This window comes from Myotis brandtii, unplaced genomic scaffold (genome assembly GCF_000412655.1).
Source record: "Myotis brandtii unplaced genomic scaffold, ASM41265v1 scaffold1697, whole genome shotgun sequence".
NCBI classification, from domain to species: Eukaryota; Metazoa; Chordata; class Mammalia; order Chiroptera; family Vespertilionidae; genus Myotis; species Myotis brandtii.
This window is the reverse complement of record NW_005356244.1, coordinates 438,266-454,925: the sequence shown is the minus strand read 5'-3', so window position 1 is coordinate 454,925 and position 16,660 is coordinate 438,266. Positions and strand designations below refer to the sequence as shown.

The following is a 16,660-nucleotide window of genomic DNA, read 5'->3' as shown; positions in this document are numbered from 1 at the left end:
TAGTATCAACATATTTAACTATCTAGAGAGAAACTGTTTCTAATTGTAATTCTTACACAGAAATTTCTTTTTGGTAGGGAAAATGGGAGTGCATTTTAGTGACATTCACGAAATACCAGTACTGGTTAAAAACAAAAAATTCTGCAGTAATTTTTAATTTATGTGAAATAAACTATAAAGCAACCCAATCTTTCAGCTTTAAGAGCTCTATCCTTACACCTACCTGAACTTGTATCTTGTTATGAATACACTAGAAGCCTGGTGAAATATGTTCACTGTGTGTGTGTGTGTGTGTGTGTGTGTGTGTCCCCTCAGCCTGGCCTGCACCTCTCGCAGTCCAGGACCCCTCGCTCCTTACCGCCCGCCTGCTTGCTGCTCCTTACTGCTCCGCTTGCTGCTCCTTAGCACTGCTGCGGAGGCAGGAGAGGCTCCCGCCACTGCTGCTGTGCTTGCTAGCCGTGAGCCCAACTTCTGGCTGAGTGGCGCTCCCCATGTGGCAGTGCACTGACCACTAGGGGAAGCTCCTGTGTTGAGCGTCTGCCCTCTGGTGGTCAGTGCGCATCACAGTGACTGGTCATTCCATTAGGTGGATTTGCATATTAGGGTTTTATTACTGGTATATAGGATGTTGTGAACATATAAGTTTTCATTTGTTTTAGGTCATTTACATAAACCATACATTTTTTCTATTCCCAAATTAAAATGCCAAGCACTAATTATAAAATTTGACTGCTGTGAAGTTACACAAAGAAAACTATAAATTAGCTTTAAAATTTTATTGAAATTCAGGTTTAGAACTGAACAATTTAATACAATATTATATAGAATATTTTCTAACCAGTACTCTTACCTGCTTTTACATGATATCTGGACACAACTTTTAAGAATTGATACTTTCTGCCTAATTTTCCATAATATGCCAATTATGCATTTATTAAAATCTCAGATACTTATCAGAATTTAAAAAAATAAAATAAAATATGGAAAATTTAAGACATTAATATTGCAGTAACTATAATATAGAAATTTACAATCTTAACTGTTAAAATTGTTAACATTTATTGTAGTAATGCAGTATGAATTTTTAACATAATCACATGAATTTTTCATTAAAATGTTCAACCATTTCCTACTGAAGCATGTTCAAAGTTATAAAAATCTTCTCTTTTAAAGTAACTTATACTGAATTAGTCCAAAAGCAATTGTGGCACTTTAGAGAAGACATTTATTCTACTGCATATCTTAAGTACCCAAGGTGCTGCCCGATCAATAGCAGGTTACTGAAAAAGTGTAAAGCATGGCTTTCTTTAAGGAGTGAGTCGTTTGGGATCACGGGGGAACATTGAGGTCTGACGAATATTGTGCAATCCCAAAAACAGCATAGTCACTCGTTCCAACCCTAGGGAAAACAAAATAAACATTAATTCCTTTTCTGAAAATCTCTCAGGTTCTGACATTTTGAAAATTACCAACATAGTATTGCTGATCAACAAAATAATTTTCCTTGTTAGGAAGGAAAATGACTTCTATAATTTCAAGTTTATTTAAAATGGAATGTTTTAGGTCTGATTCAGAAATAGAGATGATGCTTGTGAGAAGGACAAAATGAGATATCCTTAAGCTATGTGATTCTGTGAAATGCGAACTACAGAAATCTATGTCAATGTCCAAAATTTATGGCTTAAACAAATATCTCCCCCTCTCCCCTCCATGTATAAGCCTGTATGGTTTCAAATAAGACCAGATTCTAAGTATGTAGTCCAGGTCATCAGTATAAGACAAAAGTCATAAACCTGTTCAAGGAAGTTTATTAATGGAAGTACCAGAAATTCGTTGTAATTTGATAGACATGTAACATGGTAGTTCCTAGTATAAAAGACTCTAGAGCACATTATTGTACTAAATTCTTTGAGTGCAGAAGAGACTGACTTTGACTTAAATACTATACTACTGATAAGAATTAAGACCAAGTGCCATCTAAAGAAACAGAACAACACTAGCAAATGAAACATTTTATGTGCAATTTGATTTATCTATTTCACTAAAGCTATAAGAAGACTAATATACCACATAAAGGTCAGAGAATAATCTTAAATAAAAACTTCTAATTTTAAAGAAATATACTTAACTCTAAAAACAGAAATATAAATAAGAGAATTAACATTTTTATCCTTATTCCTTACCAAAAACATCTGCAGACATATATTTGAACCTTGTATTAATCTAACACTAATCAAGGTAGTATTTTGATAACCATTCAAATGTCCTCTTTCACAAGTAAAATTAAAATATACATTGCTAAATCAGTCACAAAAGTTTGTAATGTTATACCAACTGAACATTACTGAATACTCGAAGAGAAAATAGTCATAAATGTCTCATTGAGACTTAAACTATATGTTCAATGTAGCGTTGTTTGTAGTAACAAAAGGCTAGTAACAACCTACATGTCCTAGGAAGCTGGCTAACAAGGCTATAGTGCGTCCTTTCAATGGAGTCTATGTGGTGATTAAGAATGAAAAAGCTTTTGAGGTATTCATAAAAAATTATTTAAAAATATAGTCAGGGAAAAATGCAAGGTACTGAATGATTTACATAGTATGCTACAATTTATAAAAAAAATTATTTTTACAAGTGTGTGTATTTTTGCACATGCAAAGACTACCTTTGCATAGGGAGGTGAATGCACACTCCTCTATACCCTTTTAATTTGAAATTATGGTAAGTATATTATGTATTCACCAAAAACCTCCAAACAACAAATAAAAATTCAACAGAACTATAAACTGATAATTACTTTTTAAAAGTCTTTGACATGGACATCCCAAAGTTGAGTTAAACATTTACTCATTTTAAATCAGAGAGCAGCAGATTACACATACTCTAGAAATAGTCCTGAAAGTCAATGAAATGTTACATTTCAACAAACCATTTAGCAGCAATCTGAGCTAATTTGAGGGACAGCTTTAATTTGGGCTAATTTGAATGAACTCATGGATGAAAAACACAGGGTATTTCATTTACAAGACATTTTGCTTTAAAACCATTAAGATAAAAGAATGGCTAGAACTTTATTACAATATTTTAATATATTTTTATGGATTTCAGAGAAGGGAGAGGAAGAGAGATTGAAAAATCAATGATGAGAAACACTGATTAGCTGCCTCCTGCACTCCCCACACTGGGGATCGAGCCCGCAACCTGGGCATGTTCCCTTGACCAGAATTGAACCGGGACCCTTCAGTCTGCAGGCTGACGCTCTATCCACTGAGCAAAACCAGCTAGGGCTATTACAATATTTTAGAACCCATAAGTTAATATTGTCATAATATTAAAGGAATGTATTACCAATGCCTCCACCAGCATGAGGAGGGGCTCCAAAGCGGAAGGAATCAATGTATGCTTTAATTTTCTCCAAATCTACAAAAAAACCACAAACATAATTTACCATTTTATTTAGCTTTAAAAGATAAAAAAGCAATTACTGTTAAATGAAGACTTAACCAAATGACTATTTCTGAGGAGTCTTTAAAGGGTTTAAAATGAGTTATTTTCAGAATACATATCACTTTCCTAAATACATTTAAGTGGTTTACCAATTCCATGATGTAAGGCTCTCTCTGTTAGCAGCTGAGGATCATGTATTCTTTGAGCTCCTGATAGTATTTCTTCTCCTCTCATGAACATGTCATAAGAGTTGGACTGTTTCTGCAGGAAAAACAAACAAACCAAAAACATCACTTATCAAAAGTGGCTACCATTCTATTTCCATTACACATGTGGAAAAAAAGACCTTTTTTGCAAGAAGAGCAATTTCATTTTTTCCTACAATTGATGATGTACCTGCTCCAATGAACATATTTTGTTTCTCTAACACAGGTTAAATTAGCGAGGTTTGAATAGTAACTTCTTTCTTTCCTTTATCAGATTTCATACTCCCCTTCTCCCATACCTTCCAACATCAAATCAGAGCACCATATCTAACTTATAAGAAGTAGTGCTGATTCTCATTTTACTTTATCAACAGAAATGTTTTTAAGGGGGTCACTTTTGGAACTTCAAATTATCAATTAACATTTCTTTTTTATTTTAAGGGAAGCAAATTAAACATCAATTTACCACAGCTCATCCTATTCTCTATCAGGTTTTAACTTACTTTCCCTGTCTTTCAATAAACCAGTGGTTCTCAAAGTGTGATTCCGGGATTAGTAGCTTCAGTATTACCAGGAACTTGTTAGCAAAGCAAATTTTCAAGCCCTACCCCAAACCAACTAATCAGAAAGTCTGATGAGGGGGCTCAGGAATCTGTGTTTTAGAAAGCCCTCCAGGGACTCTGATGCATACTAAAGTTTGGAAACCACTACATGGAAAAATAGTAAAAGGCCACATTATTTAGATTTGTTCAAGGTCAAAAATAAATTTTGCTAATGTCTGCAAATCTAGCAATACTATTTATTATTTATATGGTGTTTCTTCCTCAAATCTTCAAAAAGTGACACACAGAAATGATTTTTAATATGTTTTTGGAACAATTTGCTAGAATATTCAGATTTCACCTTGACCTCATTTGACAGAAACTAGTAGTAATCCACATAACATGACCACTGAAACTGCAAATTACGAATGAAAACCATTATTCCCATTTACAATTTGACAAAGTAACAAAGTTTTCCTTCTTCCCCCAAACAGGTTATTTAAAATCAAATTACTTACAGAATTTCTTGGGTCAGGCATGGTATAGAAAGGTCTTACAGCCAATGGATATTTATCAAGAATATAAAAATCGGTATCATACTATAAAAAGAATAAATACAATTAAAATAGTTTTTAACAGTTTAATGAAAGTGAAAAGGCGGCTAGCACTTTGGTAATTAATGTTTTTTTTAAAACACACGTTTTATACTTCAAAATTACTGTAATTACACTGTAAATAAAATGAGTATTCTATTTCTTTCAAGTAATATCTGTATTTTGCCATAATGTTGTATATTCTCCCAATACTTAATTTTCTTTTTTGGGGTGACATGTACTCTTTCTCCAATTTCTCCCACATGGAAAATTATGCTGCGATAAACTTCTTTGATTTTCATTTTTTCCTTTGCTATTCTATCTCATTTAGTTCTTCAGATGTATTTTATAGCTGTTTATGTTAAGTTATACCAAATATATTTGGGTTTTACAAGAATAACAAACATTTTAAATCTAGAAATTATTTTAGGAAAAACACCTTTATAATATTCACCTTCAAAAAACCTTATCTTCCCAGTAATTAAAAATTTAGTTAGTTTATTTATTTATTTTTTTTAAAAAAATATATTTTATTGATTTTTTTGCACATCTACTGGGGATGTGCCCGCAACCCAGGTACATGCCCTTGACCGGAATCGAACCTGGGACCTTTCAGTCCGCAGGCCGACGCTCTATCCACTGAGCCAAACCGGTTTCGGCTAAAAATTTAGTTTAGATACCTAAAAGAAATTTGGTAGTTTTCTTCAGTGAAAACTACAAATGAAATCAATAACATTAACATGAAATTATGACATTTTTGTTAGAATACTTACTATGTGACCTAGATATAATTAAAAAGAAACCAATCACATTTCGACTGTTTTGATGTTAAATATTTTTGCTAAAACTGGAGTGTAGAGGGAATGTCAACAAAGCCGACAAACTGATATTGGCTCTGCTGAAACAGCATTTTAAAGGTATAAACTCAATACTGTGCAGTTTCAGAAATATACTTTAGTTTCCCAGTCAGTTTAACAGTTTAGAGTGCAACCAGCAGGAGGCGCTCAAGGACTGTTTTAATTTCATCACACGGTTCTTTCAATTTCTTTAAGCACCCTTCTAAGTTTAGCTTTTATCTTCTTTAAGAGCTTTACAAAATGAGATAGGAAAGTAGCTTTCACATAAGAGGCAGAAAGGAAATTCATTCTCCCTCATCTTGAGGTCCTTTCTAACTAATCTGACATAGATATCACTTTTAGAGATACCTCAGTACAACTAAGTACAAAAATTGAATACTGAGTTAATCAAACTGTCTGGGCAAAGCCTGTTTGAATATTTTTTATTTTTCTAAGATTGAAAAAAAAGTTGGCCCCCTGGGTTTTTATTTATTCTGGAATCATACTATTCTAGGAAAATCATTCCCTCTGCAACTGTTCTTTAGTACCAGGATACATCTCAGATTTAGAGAAAGAAATCCAGCATGTACAAGAGTCCTACCTTTTCCTTTACCAAACGACCCAACAGTTTTTCATTCGGTGTACTGGAAAACAATGACAAAAGCATGAAATCAGATGTTTGATTAGTTCTTAGAGTTATTAAGGCACCTCTATTTGAAGTTCTCAAAGAATAAAAAATTCAGCCAAAACACACAGTTGTCTATTCTGCTCTTTTTTAAAAAGGCAAGTACTACTGAAAACAACTTATAAGTGCACCTGGTATTTAGTAGATGCTGCTCAATAATATTTAAATAAAACCATAAACAGAATTTAGCAATTCACCGATTCAGAAATAACATGGATGATATAATTTCCTACAATCAAATATAACAAAAGTTCACTATATGAACATAGGCTATTCTTGGCGTTAAATGGTTCCACTTCAAATGGTCTCTCCTTTTCACAAAAATATATTTTTATTTATTTCAGAGAGGAAGGGAGAAGGAGAGAAAGATAGAAACATCAACGATGAGAGAGACTCATTGATTGGCTGCCTCCCACATGCCCCCCACTGGGGATTGAGCTTGCAACCCAGGCATGTGCACTTGACTGGAATCGAACCTGGGACCCGCTTCAGTCCGTAGGCTGACGCTCTTTTCCAGTGAGCCAAACCGGCTAGGGCTCCTTTTCATTACTCTTTAAAAAAATATATTTTATTGATTTTTTACAGAGAGGAAGGGAGAGGGATAGAGAGTTAGAAACACTGATGAGAGAGAAACATCGATCAGCCGCCTCCTGCACACCCCCAACTGGGGATGTGCCCGCAACCAAGGTTACGTGCCCTTGATCGGAATCGAACCCGGGACCCTTCAGTCCGCAGGCCGTCGCTCAATCCACTGAGCCAAATGGGTTAGGGCTCATTACTCTTTATCAAAGGTTTATAAAACAAAAATCACTAATTCAGAATCTTTAAAATATGTTTATATAAACCAATTAAATTTCTATAGCCACTTTAGCATCTACCCTATTTAAGAACAATTGCTAAAATACTTATGAAAATAATGATAGAATGTACGATTTGCCTTAAGATGTCATCTAGCAATGTAGGGGATGCTTAAAATCATATAGAGATATATTTGTCAAACAAACAAAAATAAAGGGTTTTGAGTGAAATATTTTTTAGAAAGCCCTAAAAAATGACAATCATGCCTTTCCCTCTTATATCCATGATTTGTGATGCCTTAAATATTTTAACTTAAGAACCCTTGCATAAAATAGTAGATAATAATTTCATATCTGTTAAACTACATAATTTGTTTAAAAATTATACACTGTATGATCTGAGTTTAGACAAAATAATACTGTATATCAAATAAATAAAGAATAGTGATTTTTTATAAACTTTTAGAGATCGTAATAGTTTTATGCCTTAATCCTGTGTGGGGATGGGTTTATATTACTGTCTATCTTCTCTAATACCACTGATTGAAAAAGAGAGGTAAAATATTAGATGCCAAAATCACAGGCAAAAGTCTCTATATTCTTTAAAGCATTACAAACTAGGGGGAGAGGGGGCACAAAAATGGTATTTATTGAAGCTTAGGCAAACCATATTAAATCATTATTTCAGATCACACATTAAACAAGAACAGCATCATACGATATACCCAAAAGTTAATAAAAGCTGGGTAAAAAAATTATGATTTGTTAATATATTCATTCTTGTGTATCTTAAACCTAGTTATTAAAGTTTTAAAAGTCACAAAGACAAACCTCAGATCTTCTTCGTCTCCCATTTCAATTCCAGCTTCCCTAAGCATAGCCAATGCTTCACAATACTCTAGTCTTAAAGTGGGCTCCAAAAATTTGAATGGCTCACATGGGAATTGTTTATTCACCGTCTGAATTTCAGTTTGAAACCTATTTGAATAATGATTTAGAGTTAATAATAACGTGTGAGATAAATGTTTTCCCCACAAGAGGTCACTGTAGCATCATGTTAAAAATTACTAAAAACTTTACTAAAACTGGTGAAATAAGGAACATATATAGCTTTTACTCTACCACACACTTGCTACAAATTCTTTTTTCTTTTAACAAAGAAACATTTTAAACATTTCACAGGAGTCACTATCTGTGGGATGATGTGAGAAGTTCAGAGGCAGAAGCTCCATGATCAGCTAAGTACCTGTCCAGCTGAACCACTCAGCCCCCTCCCCTCCTAGCTAGCCAGTTGGCAGGGACCCAAGAGCCTACATATTATCAGTCCTATATGCATTCCACTGATAATTCTGGAATAAGGGACATATGTAGCTTTATTATTCAAAAGGAACAATAAAGTTTATTTATCAAACGGAAATGCTTTTAGAGCAAAACTCTCTATGTAAAATCTGCCTCAGTGCAGAAATTGCCTCAGGCACTTTTAGGCTCTTCTGTAATACTAGCAACAGCTAAGAAAAAATATCTGGTAGGTACTGAGTACCATCTTTGCCACATAAAATCATCTTTGAATCAGTGTATGTACCAAGAAAATGTTACTAAGAAATTGTTTAAGTTAAAGACTAGAGTTTAAACACTTAAAAGATTTAATACCATTTCTCAGTCTTATGTTGTTTGTCACCATGGTGGCATTAAAGGATTAAAACTTTTTTTGTAACTCGTATCAGGTAACATTGCTAGGAACAAACTACCCATTTCATGAGGCAATAAAAACTCTGACTTTAACTGCTACGAAAGTAACAGGCTCTATTTCTTCAAATATCCAGGATGTTAGTATAAGGGAAATACAATCTGGTAACTGTACCCACCAAAATGAAGCCACAATGGACTTAGATCCAGAATAGTATTTTGAGTGTGGATTTTTTTTCATTAATTAATTGATCATCTAACTAGCAAGTCTATATGCACAAGTATGTCCAATAAAAATTTAGTTTATACATTTCAAATCAAGAATTGCTTTATTCTGAAGAGCCCAAACTGTTTTGAAATTAAGTTCAGTTAGGGATATAATACATATATTTTTTACCTTTCTTGAAGTCCTTTGAATATTTGTACTAAAGTGTCAGCAATTTCTTCCATAACTTCATGGTAATGGTAATTAAAAGCCATTTCAATGTCCAAACCAACGAATTCAGTTAGATGTCTGTGGGTATTAGAGTCTTCAGCTCTGAATACTGTAACATTAATAAAAGATATACATAGCAGTGTTTTAAATTTTGGAGAAACTGAGATTAAAAACAAAATTCTATTTACTTGTACTCAAATGGTACTATTTTCATTATCATTATAAGGTTGGAAAGACCTTTGACAAGCCATCTGTTACAGCACTCTCATGGATAGTTAAGTTCATTACAAACTCCTACAGTCATGTAGTAAAATCTGTAACAAATGTAAATTAGTGAGACTCCTAAGAACCCCGAGTCAGTCATGTAGTAAAATCTGTAACAAATGTAAATTAGTAAGTGAGACTCCTAAGAACCCCGAGGGAATGCAAGATCCTGAGGTGCCTTCTCAATAACTAAAAATATTCAATATAATGAGTTCTCAATTTTATTAAAGCTTGACTCAAGCTAAATGAAATCTGTACAAATGAAGCACCTACCTCAGTCCAGCTCTTATTATCCTCACTGCACTTTCCTCCTTTCCAGTCCTCCTGGCTAGTCCTGTTCCATCTCTCCATGCTCTCATAATTTAATCCCACCCTATATTTCCCATTTCTCAATACTAACTAGTCTCAATTTTACTTGCTCCCGTGCTTTTAACTTAGCTTGCTTCTTCTAGAATGCCATCTCTGTTGTCTTTACCTCCTACTCCCATTTCAGTTTGAATTTTCTCTCATGGCATCTCTAGCAAACTCCATCTTCTTCCTCTTTTTTACCCTACCTATACCACATAATTAACACCAACCTGCTGATATCACAATTAGATTATTCGCTGTGGCTGTGATATGTATACATGTCTTTTTTTAAAAAAAATGTATTTTATTGATTTTTTACAGAGAGGAAGAGAGAGGGATAGAGAGTTAGAAACATCGATAAGAGAGAAGCATCGGTCAGCTGCCTCCTGCACACCCCCTACTGGGGATGTGCCCACAACCAAGGTACATGCCCTTGACCGGAATTGAACCTGGGACCCTTCAGTCCGCAGGCCAACACTCTATCCACTGAGCCAAACCAGTCAGGGCTATGCATGTCTTATTGTGTCTTAGGAGCAGGGACAATATTGTTCCCTTAGCACTCAAAGCATGGTCTGCATAGCAGCAGTACCTTGGAGCTTATGAGAACTGCAGAATCTCAAGTCTTACCCCAAACCTCCTGCATTTTAACAAGATCCCCAGGTGATTTGTGTGCACATTAACATTGGAGAAGTGCTGGTTGGATCTTCTTTTATAGCGCAAGGCTATATATGCAGCAAGTGTTCAGCAAATGATTGCTTAATAAATTCAGAAAATTAAGACATTTAATGATTTTGCCAGTTTCTCTATTAGCAGGTATTTAATTTATCTTAAACTATCAAAAAATTCATATATATAAATAACTTTTTTTTTAAACTTGGTAAGTTTTAAAGAATATAGTAAAGCTGTTTTGTTTTTTTTGCTTATAGTTAGCATCATAAAAGAATTTGCTTCATGATTGTGTCCATGCTTGACTTTTAGCAAATGTATATATACTAGAGGTCTGGTGCATGAAATTCGTGCACTCGGGAGGGGGTTGTCCCTCAGCCTGGATTGCAAGAGGGCACAGGCCAGGCCGAAGGACCCCACTGGTGCATGACTGGGGCCAGGGAGGGACGCGGGAGGTTGGCCAGCCAGGGAGGGACTTTAGGAGGACTCCAGGGCATGTCTGGCCTGTCTTGTTCAGTCCCGATTGGCTGGACCCCAGCAGCAAGCTAACCTACTGATCGGAGCGTCTGCCCCTTGGTGGTCAGTGTACGTCAGAGTGAGCGGTTGAGCATCCTTAGCATATCATTAGCATATCATGCTTTGATTGGTTGAATGGCCGACTAGACAACCAGACACTTAGCATATTAGGCTTTTATTATATAGAATTTTAATATATTTTTATTGATTTGAGAAAGAGAGAGACAGAAACATCAATGATGAGAGAGAACCACCAACTGCTGCCTTCTGCACGCCCCTCACTGGGGACCGAGCCCGCAACCCGGGTATGTGCCCTTGACTGGAATCAAACCTGGGACCCTTCAGTCTGCAGGCTGACTCTCTATTCACTGAGCCAAACCGGCTAGGGTGCAAATATATTCTTAAAAAACATGTTAATATAATTTATTAAACCCAGGCATTTGTTAGTATTTTCTAATGGACTTTAGCATATTATCAATACTAAGGAGAGTAAAATTAGTAATAGTAAAAAAGAACAGCTTTGGAATAAAATTGGCAGCAAAGTATACAGAGGTACATTTGTAAACTTACAACAGCAGCGAGGAGCTTTCAAGGACAACAAAATATATTACTTGGAAGATTGCAATCACTTTTTCTTTAGTATTGATGGAGAGTTGAAAGGATAGTCCAAATGGGAGCTAATTCTATTCTAGTTACACTTAAGTATAATAAATAATATAGTTAAATATATTCAGAGGGTGTATATTTTCAAAGCATGCATTTTTAAAATGAGATAGTCCCAAGATACACATTTTCTTTTTTTTGTCTTCAGCATTCTTCTGCTTATGATTCTATTCATATGAATGATGCTCAATTGTTCAAAGAACTATTGAACATACAATTTTTTTGGAAATGTCTACCAGGCAATATTGTTATTTTTACCCCCAAGTCTAGTGTTGATGTAGTCAATATAAAAAAGGATTTAAGCTTTAAAAAGGTCTGTGTAAAATGTGTTTCTATCCCTGGCTGGTGGCTCAATTGGTTGGAGTATCATCTGGTACACTAAAAAGTCTTAGGTTTGATTCCCAGTCAGGGCACATACCTAGGTGGGCTCAATCCCTGGTCAGGGTACAGGAGGTAACCGATTAATTCAGAGGGTGTATGTTTCTCTCTCATATTAATTTTCTCTCTCTCTCTCAAAAAAAAAAATCAATGAAAACATATTCTTGGATGAGGATAAAAATAATAATTAAAAAAATCAATGAAAAAATATCGTTGGATGAAGATAAAAATAACAATTAAAAAAAATAAATGTGTTTCTAAAACCCTAGCTGTGGTACAATTAATGAATTTTGAGATAACCTTAACTACCAAAACCTTACCTGGTCCAATACAGAAAACCTTCTCAAAATCAGCACAAATACACATCTGCTTGTACAGCTGTGGGGACTGAGCCAGATATGCATTATTTTTAAAATATGACACAGTAAATACATTGGCTCCTCCTTCACTGGCAGCTGAAATATAAACATAAATGTTACTATCATCAATTGTAAGCTTATCAATGCAAACTTCTAATAAAAATAGTTTATCCTTTTGATTCAAGTACTTCACTTAAATAAAACCACACTAGAAAATAAAAGACTGCAGAGAAACCATAGTCTATATATGTTTTATCCCTGATTCGAAACAGTTTATATTTAGGCGAGATTTACTTCTTTGGCTATACTTTCATTTTACTTCTTTGGATATATACGCTCCCTTTCTGCATAAATTTAAAATCTAGTAAAAGCTACTTTAGCTTTGTAAAACTTTTTGTAAAAAAAGATAATAATTTTTCTAATTAAGAATTCAATGTTCGTCCTGGCCAGTGTGAATCAGTGGTTAGAGCATCAGCCTGAGCACCGAAGGGTTGCGGGTTTGATCCCTGTCAAGGGCACATACCTGGGTTGCAGATTCATCCCCAGCCCTGGTCAGGGCATGTGTGGGAGGTAGCCAATCGTTTCTCTCTCTGTCTTTCTCTCTCTCTCTCTCTTTCTCTGCCCCACGCCTTCCATTCTCTCTAAAAATCAATGGAAAAAATATTCTCAGGTGAGGATAAACAAAACAAACAAAAAAATAATTCAATGTTTAATTTTTTTATTTTCAACTAAATGCCATTAGTAACACCCCTCCCCACCATTGAATTTTAGAGGGAGAGGAAGGGGGGTGGGAGAGATAGAGAAACATTGATGTGAGAGAGACACATCGATAGGTTGCCTCATGCACACACCCGACACAGGCCAGGATTGGGCCCGCAACCCAATTGGGAATCAAACCCGACTCTTGGGTCTGCAGGCCAATGATCTAACCACTGATCCTAAACTGGCCAGGGCAGTAACACACTTTTTAATGTTATTTAAGCAACTCTAAAGAGGGTAAAATGGTTAAGATAATGTTGTCATATAAGGATGAGAATTCATGACATTTTTCCCGTCTGCAATATTTAGTATTAATTTTACAATGCAGTTTATACAAATCAAAATTACAATATGAATTTAAAAAGAAATCTACATAATGAAAGTAATTTCTGGTGCAACTTATATAATAACAATCTTGCCTTGTGTGTTATAGTCTCACTTTATAATCACTATCACATAATGACTCCTGAAATAAGGGGATATAGTATTACTGATGCTAGTGAGATGGGACTGCTGCTATGTATCATAGTCTTTGAAATAAATAGTCTCAGAGCAATAAACCTTGAGGAATACTTGGGATCCTCAAATTAAAAAAACAACACAAAACTAATAGTAAGCAACTTGTGGAAAACAAATTATTTTTAAAAATTAAGAGGAATATCTTAAAGCATACCTGAGATAATTTTAGGAGTCTGAATCTCCACAAAACCTTTGTTAGTTAAAGTTTCTCGGAAAAGATGGCAGATGCCAGATTGGAGACGAAAGACTGCCTGGCTAGTTGATGTCTATAAAATAATAATAAATTCTAATTAAATCAACTTGACACATGAAGGAAATAAATAAATGATACTTCCTGGGTAGTGCAGGGATTACAGAGAACATAATGCCCCATCTAGGGTGCTAGCTGATATTGCCATGAGTGCCCAGGATTGCCAGATTCACCTCCAACTTTTTACGGAAAGCCATTTAGATCTACTGTGAAAACCCCCATTTCCCAATGGTGGCAACAAATTAAAGTAAAAAAAAAAAAATGATGTGAGCCAAAGAAAAATATTCTTTGGGTCAAATTCCAGAGGCAAAATCAGTAACTGTGTGAACAAATAGCATAGACAAATACAGTAGGATGTTTAACTGCAGTGGCCAAAACGATGAAAACCATGAGGTTTCTAGGCAGTATCAAGAGGACTTTTGATTATTGCTAGCCTTTTCTATATACTACAAGTTAATGTGGAAAAGTAACAGTTTACAAAAAGCAAATGGTCAGGGGAAACATGGGTGTACAATAAGGGCAGGCCTGTAGATTGCAGAAAAGCTGGAAAGAACTTATAAGGTGACAAAGAATGTTAAGCTTTAGGTGGAATATGTTATGTAAAGGAGGAAGATGTGGTCAAAACCTTAAGAAAGAAAGATGACATTGGTTTTACTATAATGATGAAACCGCCGAAATCTTTCACTTGCAACCAAGCTAGAAAGGGAAACAGAAACCTATGAGGTTACTATATAAACCAAAGGGTCAACTACTTCTTTATTATTAACTAGAGGCCTAGTGCACGAAATTCGTGCACTGGGGGGGTGGGGGTCGGTGTCCCTCAGCCCAGCCTGCACCCTCTCCAATCTGGGACCCCTTGGGGGATGTCCAACTGCCCGTTTAGGCCTGATCAACTGTGAGGAGCCAATGGCTGCCTAAGAGGTGAAGCTTTTGACACTGACTGACATAGAAACTGACCAATCAGAACCAAATCTGGGTTAACTGTGAGGAGCCAATGGTTGCCTGGGAGGCGGAGCTTTTGACACTGACTGGCATAGAAACCAACCAATCAGAACCAAATTGGCTGGCAGGGGAGGGCAGTTGGGGGGGGACCAAGCTTGCAGGGGAGGGTAGTTGGGGGAGACCAGGCCAACAGGGGAGGGCAGTTGGGGGCGACCAGGCTAGCAGGGTTCTGATTGGTTGGTTTCTATGCCAGTCGGACATCCCTCTCACAATCCGGGACTGCTGGCTCCTAACCGCTCACCTGCCTGCCTGCCTGATTGCCCCTACTTGCTTCTGCCTGCCAGCCTGATCACCCCCTAACCGCTCCCCTGCCGGCCTGATTAACACCTAACTGCTCCCCTACAGGCCCAATCACCCCCAACTGCCCTCCCCTGCCAGCCAATTTGGTTCTGATTGGTTGGTTTCTATGCCAGTCAGTGTCAAAAGCTCCGCCTCCCAGGCAACCATTGGCTCCTCACAGTTAACCCAGATTTGGTTCTGATTGGTCAGTTTCTATGTCAGTCAGTGTCAAAAGCTTCACCTCTTAGGCAGCCATTGGCTCCTCACAGTTGATCAGGCCTAAACGGGCAGTTGGACATCCCCCAAGGGGTCCCAGATTGGAGAGGGTGCAGGCTGGGCTGAGGGACACCGACCCCCACCCCCCCAGTGCACGAATTTCGTGCACTAGGCCTCTAGTTAATAATAAAGAAGTAGTTGACCCTTTGGTTTATATAGTAACCTCATAGGTTTCTGTTTCCCTTTCTAGCTTGGTTGCAAGTGAAAGATTTCGGCGGTTTCATCATTATAGTAAAACCAATGTCATCTTTCTTTCTTAAGGTTTTGACCACATCTTCCTCCTTTACATAACATATTCCACCTAAAGCTTAACATTCTTTGTCACCTTATAAGTTCTTTCCAGCTTTTCTGCAATCTACAGGCCTGCCCTTATTGTACACCCATGTTTCCCCTGACCATTTGCTTTTTGTAAACTGTTACTTTTCCACATTAACTTGTAGTATATAGAAAAGGCTAGCAATAATCAAAAGTCCTCTTGATACTGCCTAGAAACCTCATGGTTTTCATCCTAGGCAGTCATTGGCTCCTCACAGTTGACCCAGATTTGGTTCTGATTGGTCGGTTTCTATGCCAGTCAGCGTTTCTGGGCCTATCAATGGGGCCTGATCAGAAAGGTGGGGCTGATCAGCAGTCCTGAGGGAGGCCTGGAGAGAAATGGAGGCGTGACTGCTGACCAGGCCCAGAGCTAAAGAGAGAGGTAAGTGCTGATCAACAGCTGCCACAGAGGCTACGGATCAGACCCTGCTTCTCTCTTTAGGCCTCTCTCTGGGCCTGATTCGCAGCCCCCTCAGTAGTCAGTGCTGGGTCACCATGCCTGCAGCCATAGCAGTCAGCACTGGGTCACCATGGCAACCCAGCGCTGAATGCAGGACTGACTTCCTGTTGGTTGAGCCTCCTGGTCGTTGCAGATGTGACGGACCCAGGGTTTTTATATATTAGGATTCAGTGCTTAGATCAAATTCAGAGGATTGAGGCATTAATTACTAAACTTCACCAGGTTGCTCTAAAATCTGCACATAATTTCTTTCACAATTTTCTAGTGATATTAGTAGTTATGTTTTCACTTGCTTACTAACTTGTCTAAAACAGGTTACCACCTTGAAGCAAGCCTTTTTACTGGCTTCATGCTCCTTTGTCTTTTTAAAACAGTGCA

General features: G+C 36.7%; 1 protein-coding gene across 2 annotated transcripts in view; it reads right to left on the bottom strand.

Annotated features, from left to right (window-relative positions):
• Positions 1-761: 761 nt before the first annotated feature.
• DARS (aspartyl-tRNA synthetase) overlaps positions 762-16,660 on the bottom strand; it is a 69,140-nt gene continuing 53,241 nt past the window's right edge. For both annotated transcript variants that reach the window (XM_005862861.2, XM_014536922.1), the window contains 9 exons: positions 13,855-13,966; positions 12,384-12,518; positions 9,190-9,337; positions 7,938-8,084; positions 6,226-6,268; positions 4,714-4,794; positions 3,597-3,708; positions 3,349-3,420; positions 762-1,399 (listed from right to left, as the gene is read on the bottom strand). In XM_005862861.2, coding sequence (XP_005862923.1) covers positions 1,308-1,399; positions 3,349-3,420; positions 3,597-3,708; positions 4,714-4,794; positions 6,226-6,268; positions 7,938-8,084; positions 9,190-9,337; positions 12,384-12,518; positions 13,855-13,966 — 942 coding nt within the window. In that variant the 3' untranslated portion in view covers positions 762-1,307. The remainder of the gene's footprint in view (positions 1,400-3,348; positions 3,421-3,596; positions 3,709-4,713; positions 4,795-6,225; positions 6,269-7,937; positions 8,085-9,189; positions 9,338-12,383; positions 12,519-13,854; positions 13,967-16,660) is intronic.